The 6,395-nt window shown below is 37.7% G+C and overlaps 1 protein-coding gene across 1 annotated transcript in view; it reads left to right on the top strand.

Annotated features, from left to right (window-relative positions):
• Positions 1–45: 45 nt before the first annotated feature.
• PGAP1 (post-GPI attachment to proteins 1) overlaps positions 46–6,395 on the top strand; it is a gene marked incomplete at its 5' end in the record, with an annotated part of 30,990 nt that continues 24,640 nt past the window's right edge. The window contains 3 exons of the mRNA XM_010080974.1: positions 46–285; positions 645–768; positions 4,071–4,224. Coding sequence (XP_010079276.1) covers positions 46–285; positions 645–768; positions 4,071–4,224 — 518 coding nt within the window. The remainder of the gene's footprint in view (positions 286–644; positions 769–4,070; positions 4,225–6,395) is intronic.

Raw genomic sequence — 6,395 nt, 5'->3', positions numbered from 1 at the left:
CCGGTGGCGCCGCTCCTCTGCCCGCTCTCCGCTTCCCTGTCACAGGGAGAGGAACGAGCCCCGAAGGCGCCCTGAGACTCCTGGCCGCTCCCGTGACTTCAGGGTTGGGCCACCTGCCGCCTCCTGGGGCGGCCTCTGCGGAACAGCAGCAATCTGTCAGTGCGGGAGAAGGGATTTGGCTGATGGGAGAGGTCGGCGTGTTTGGCAGAGCGTGGTGCTCTGGCTGCGGCATACAATGGTGCGCCTTGGATGGCTGCAGAGAGGAAAAGCTGCTGTACCCGTGAAGTAACGAGGTGTCTTGTACTGCCACCTGTACAAAAGAAAAGGAATATAAACTTGCCAAATTTCTAACCTGTAAGTGCGTGTAGTTATCTGTGGTTCTGGTAAAACCGGTCGAAAGCTCACCCAAGCTTTTGCAAAAGGCAGAGGCTGGGCGAGGTCCTCCCCCAGCACCCGGCAGCGTTAGTGCCCAGGAGGTTAGGTCTGGTGCTTCTCGGTCCTTTTTGTGACTTTGTACCGTGCGAATAACTGAGATTCAAACATGGGTGTATGTCTCAAGGTAGCGCTTTGCGGGTGGTGCAGCCCCGCAGCGTGGGGGAGGACGTGTAAACCTCCCTGAAGTCCTGCTTGCTTTGCTAATAAAGCTTTTTAGCAACCTCTTTGAAGACCCCTTTGAAAACCTTCAATCAGTTTGAGAGAGGACTGCTGATGGAACTGTTGGGTTTCCAGACACGCTATTGTGGCTTAGTAGTGGGAGGATGTAAATATGTGAGTATATGTAGGTTCACTGCTAATACGACATGCAGTTGTTAAAAAACAGTTTATCTTTTTAATACTAGTTCTTACTACAGGATATTCTGTCCTATTAAAAGCATCCAAAGCAAAATTTGTTGGCTCCTAAACATTCATTTAGCATTATCTAGGATATAAGCTATGTTGAACAAACCAAAAGGAGTATTCTAAATAATATTCAGTTCTGAAGCACATTGCAAACTGTCTTGCATAGTAAAGATGATCTTAAAGCAAAACCTCAGCACCTAAATTGGTAATGAAGCAGCAAGTTAATTTTTGGCTCTATTAACCTTAATTTGCTACGCTTGACACAGTCACATTAGCCTACAAAAAAGAACCTTGGTATAGCTACAAGGGTTGTTTTGTCAGTGGTGTAGGACAAACTGGTTTAAAATACTTAAATAATACATGGTAAGTTTTCAGATCTCCTAGCAGCCAAAACATACTTCAGCTTCAATCTGAAGCCAGCCAGCAGAAAGGTACTAGCAAAATCTGTGTGATGTTATTGGAGGTTGCCTGAAATTATCGTCTGCTACCACACATCTTCTGTATTTACTCATTGTGTCAGGGCTTAAATTCTAAACATCTTTAGCAAGATTTGTGCTGGTAAGAGACACAAGGCTTAAAGGGTGAGCAGTATTTCCATGCAGCAGATGCAAGTTGCAGCTGGCTCTGTTGCCTCTCAGAATTTCTAATCCCTGAATAATCACTTTTACTGTGTGGAAAGCAGTACTTTTGGGGGAGGAAAATTAGGAATTTTCCTGGGTTTGCTAATGTATTATACTTTTCAAGTACCTCTTTGTTGATGGATGGGTTGTTGTTGAATTTTTAATGTCTTTTTAATGCTGGTGTTAGTACGAAACCACAAGATAGGAATTTCAGGTGAAAGGTAACTGTCCTCCCTTGGGTATCACGTTATAAAACAAAAAGTTGTTTGAGCAATTAAACATAAGTTTCATTTCCTTTGTGTCTACCAGCGTGGGTTAGCTCAGAGTCGAGCTAATAGGAAGTAATGGAGTTGGTTTGGATTTTTTTTTTTTTTTACTTAACCATCTGTTTTTTGCATGAGTTGTAGAACTGCAGTGTTTGAATTTAACCTACCCTTATCCTGTTCAGCTAAGCTTGGTAAGAGGTTCAGAAGTTAGTAATGAGGGCTTTTTCACATAAGCCTAATTTCTTTAGGAAGCAGGGTGAAAAATGCAGGCCACACTGATATTGGAAAAAGTTACTGTAGATCATTACAACCGATTATATAACCAAGATTTTGAGAATTCAGCATTTAAAACCAGGCTCCCATTTGAGCACCATGATTTGCAGAAAAAACACAGTATTTTGCTAGTACAGTTCTCATGGATTGTGTAGGTTTTTGCTTTCAATATTGACCCAAAGAAGGTCAGCTCATTAATTTTATGTTCCTTAAAAGTTTTTGAAAAGACAATGAACCAGGAAGATACAGTGAAAGAACGGTTGAATAGGATTATTTGATCAATCAGCAAGTCATATATCTTGATGGCACTCTTAGTTTAGTAATGAAAACTGATTAAGTTTTTTTCACAGAATTTTGAAAGCTTTTGAAAAAGGGGGCAGTAGAAAGGAGTGAGAAAGGGATAGTGAGGTCAGGGAAGTTGGAAAGGTCAGATGATGGAGAAAAGGGAAAGAACATTGAAAGGATGATCTGAAGATATGAGCCCTGAATAAAGCTTAATCTTTTTTGTTCACAGTGAAGGAATTAAACACTTTCTCTCTAATATGTATATTTTGTTACAATATCTCATATAACATTATAAAAATACATTATGCCTATTATAGAATATGCACTTAAAATATGTGTATTAACTGTCATAAGAAGAGGTTGCAAGTAACCAATATGTAAACAATTTGAAGGAAAGAGAAAGGAAATAGTCTTTAGCTGAGGAGAGGCAGAGAATAAAAGGGGAAAGGAAAGTGTATGTGTGGGCTGGGAACTAAAGTTAAATTGCCTTCACTGTAGAGAGAAACAACTGAAATATTTGAAACAGATTATTTCAAGAAAGAAATTCTTTAGGGAAGATTTCTGATTACCTTATTCTGTAAAATAAAGTGTTTCCTTAAAATATAAATTGCCCCTTAATAAATTTATTTTTTATTCATCTAATTTGTCTCTGAATTGTCATAACATAAGTAATCAAATGCTACAACCAGTGTATTTGCATTCATAGAATTTTAAAAAATCTAAAGCTTGGAAACTCAAAATTATAAACCAGCCTCCATACAGGAGTTAAATAAATGTTTTCTTGCTTACTACTTGGTTTAAAGCAGTGTCACATGGCTCTAAGAATCAGAACTTACTGGTCTAAGCCTTAACTATCACCTAGCCCTCAGGTTCAAAGAGATTTTGTTCTTTTCTCTTTGGGAACTCGTAATCTTGTGAATAAGTTATGTGATGGGTTAGGTGGTTGTTTGTTTGCTGCTGTTTTAATACAAGAAGTGTCTCCTTTTTTAAGATGACAGTTGACTGTGTAAGCTGGATTCTGAGTTGTTACAGAACCAGGCCCTCACACTCAGAAAACAACAAAAGCCTCCAAAGTATCAGGGGTTTATTTTTTCTGGCAAGCCGTATTAAGGTGGTCACTACTATTGTTTAACTTCCCGTTGCAGGTTACATCTCTGTAAAAGTCACCTAAGAGAATTCACACTGCAGCTGTAATTTGCCCTACCATAGTAGTTGTCATCTGCCAGTCCCCCACAGAACCCTGCCCTGGAGGTGTAGCTTTGGTGCCAGGTGCAGCAGCACATCCTTCTTCTGAGTTACGTGGTGTTGGAAAGGGTTGCAGAGCCATTCACTTGCAGTAGGTATAATAAGGATTACTCATGTGCCCTGCTTTCTGCTCTCAAATTCTCACCTCCTGGCAGAAGTGGTTGGGTTTGGACATGGTTCCTCCCCTCCCCGTAGTGTAAGGCTAAGTTTACTTTACAAATATGGAACTTTAAAAGATACACGATTGCATTCATTTGCAGCTTGTTTCAATGCCAGTTAAAGTTACCTGCTGTTTCCAGTAAGTAACTGCAGCCACTCATTATCCACAGTAATACCTACTTAAACAAAATACTTGATACTTTATTTTTAATGATTTTTTTTAAAGCAAAACCCAGTATTTCTTTCTGTATTCTTTAGCCTGTAATTTAAAACAATACATAAAGCATAAGCCAGATCATTTAAATTACTGGATAGACACTATGTTTTCTTTCTTGCAACAATATAGACAAAGTAATTGGTTTCTTTTTAATTTTTGCAACAGAAAATAAAATTACCGAAGAAAACAGCCCGACGATACCCAACATACGAGCTCTATCTCTACGGGGAAGGGAACTACGCCAAAGAAAACAAAAATCTCCTATTGACAGGAATCCCAGTTCTCTTTCTTCCTGGGAATGCTGGCAGCTACAAACAAGGTAAGCATTTAGCTAAGTTATAGGTATGTTACAAAGAGCTCTCATATTTATGCTTTTGTTAATGGCAAGAAGTTTTCTGTTTGAAATAATACCAACAAAAGTCATAATTGTTCATCATGTTATGGTGTGGATATCCTTGTTAGTCCATGGTTAATTTAAAGCAGTCAAAGGACTTTGTTTTTGTTTGAAATCAGTTGAACAGTTGAGCTATAATATTTTTGTGGAGTACGACTTTACCTTTTGAAAGCCAGAAACAGTACGTTCATGCTGTACTATGGCAGCACTGCACCCTTGCTGTGTTTTTGATCACAAACATCTAGTTGGTTTTGATTTGAACAGTGTTTAGTGCAGGTATGCCAGATAAAACAAGACTTGAATTTGACTGGAAGAAACTGAACAAGCTGCCATCTGTGATGGGAAGTAACTACATGCTATAGAAACAAGCATCATCTTGTGGCTTGCCCTGTAGCTTCATTATTTCCTACCTCTTTACGTAGTGGTGTTTTTTCCTTAGCATCAGCTTCCCACTTCAGCCTGCTTTTGTTTTCCAGGTTATTCCCTCTCACACTTCTAGGCTCCAAATGAGAAGTAATGGTTTTAAAGCATTTTTATTTTTCACTGTAAATACTGAAGTTAGTAGTTTGATGAACATGAAGTATTGTGTTTAAGTGATTATTCAAGTATCCAGTATTACTTCCTGGCTGGGTTTGTCAGATTCATTTTTGTTCTCTAAAATGTGCTTTGAAAACAGTAACACTCTTACCATGTGAGCCAGATTACTGTGTATGTATGGGGAAAACCACTGCAGTCTAAACCTTGATGTTTCACTGTGATAATTTTTCCTTATGTTTGGACTGAACTTGATGATTAAATTATCTGACTTCAAGAGAACCTTTACCAACTTATTTTCTTTGAGAACATACACACTTAGCTTATAACAAAATATTTTACCAGCTCCTACTTTCAGAAAACCCATATAGACTTGCAGGCACAATAGTATCCAAAGAAGATTACAAACATAATGATTATGAGAGATACTGTATGGACTTTTGTAATTGTGCAGAGAGTATTGCAAATCTGAATAATGCTGTCTCTAAAAACACGGCAGTGCATCACTATGCAGGAAATAAAGTGGTACTTTCAGAGTACATTAGGAATCAAAAGGAAGTATATGAAGTAAAGCTTAGTCTAGGTGAGTAGAAGTATTATGTGCTGTAGATATACCGCGCCACTTAAGATCAGCAAATATTTAAATATTTATTATTTGTTTTGAGAAATTGATTTAGGGACACTGGTAACAAGTCATATGTTAATTTTTCAAAATATTTGTTAAAATAAATTGTTCTGCCCTAATCAGTGGCTCAGAACGTTTTTTGTTTTCTTATGGAATTTATGAAAATTCATATTTTGTTCAGAATTTATGGTGGGATAACACATTTTAATTCTGATACCTAGATGAGTAGAGAAGGTGTTATTTTCATACTTGGTTAAAATATATTAATATTCACTGAGCAATGAAGTGCTGCTGCTGCTGCCCTTCTGGGCTTTTACTTTGCTGTGTTACAGGCATTTTTGAACCATGTTAATTCATCATCTTTCATGGGCACTAAAATGAACCTTTTAAAATGTACAAAATTCAGACTTTGAATAGAAGATGATGGTCTGGTTTAACTGTTGGGAATGAACCTGAGATTGCGAGAACTGAAGTCCTGAGCTCTAATTAGGAATCTGTCACACACTTGCCTTGGGTTCTTTGACAATATTCTTGTTCCTTTTACCGTGACTTGCAAGGTATGAAGTTGTGATAAGGTACTTGATCTTTTAAATACTTTTTAGGTCTTTTCAAATAATTTCAAAGGTGTTCTTTCTGCTTATTAGTTTTAGATAGAATTTGGGAAACGACTGACTACAAATTAGATTTATAAATTTTATCATGCTGTGTGTTTGAACATCTAAAGTATTTAATAGATATTATTTTCCAATTTCATGAACTTTGCTGAAATTTTTTTGATATGTTAATTCCTATAGCAAATTTTAAGAGAACGAGGTTTCTGCAGGCTGCAGATCTCTGAAACTGTTACACTTGAGAAGAATGTTGCTTCCGTGTGCTGTATTTGGGCAGACCTTTCTGGTGATCATTAGTTTATTTGCAAAAGTATGTACTTGCTTTT

Source organism: Pterocles gutturalis, unplaced genomic scaffold (genome assembly GCF_000699245.1).
Source record: "Pterocles gutturalis isolate BGI_N339 unplaced genomic scaffold, ASM69924v1 scaffold49424, whole genome shotgun sequence".
In the NCBI taxonomy this organism is placed as follows: Eukaryota; Metazoa; Chordata; class Aves; order Pterocliformes; family Pteroclidae; genus Pterocles; species Pterocles gutturalis.
This window is presented reverse-complemented; position numbering and strand designations above follow the sequence as displayed.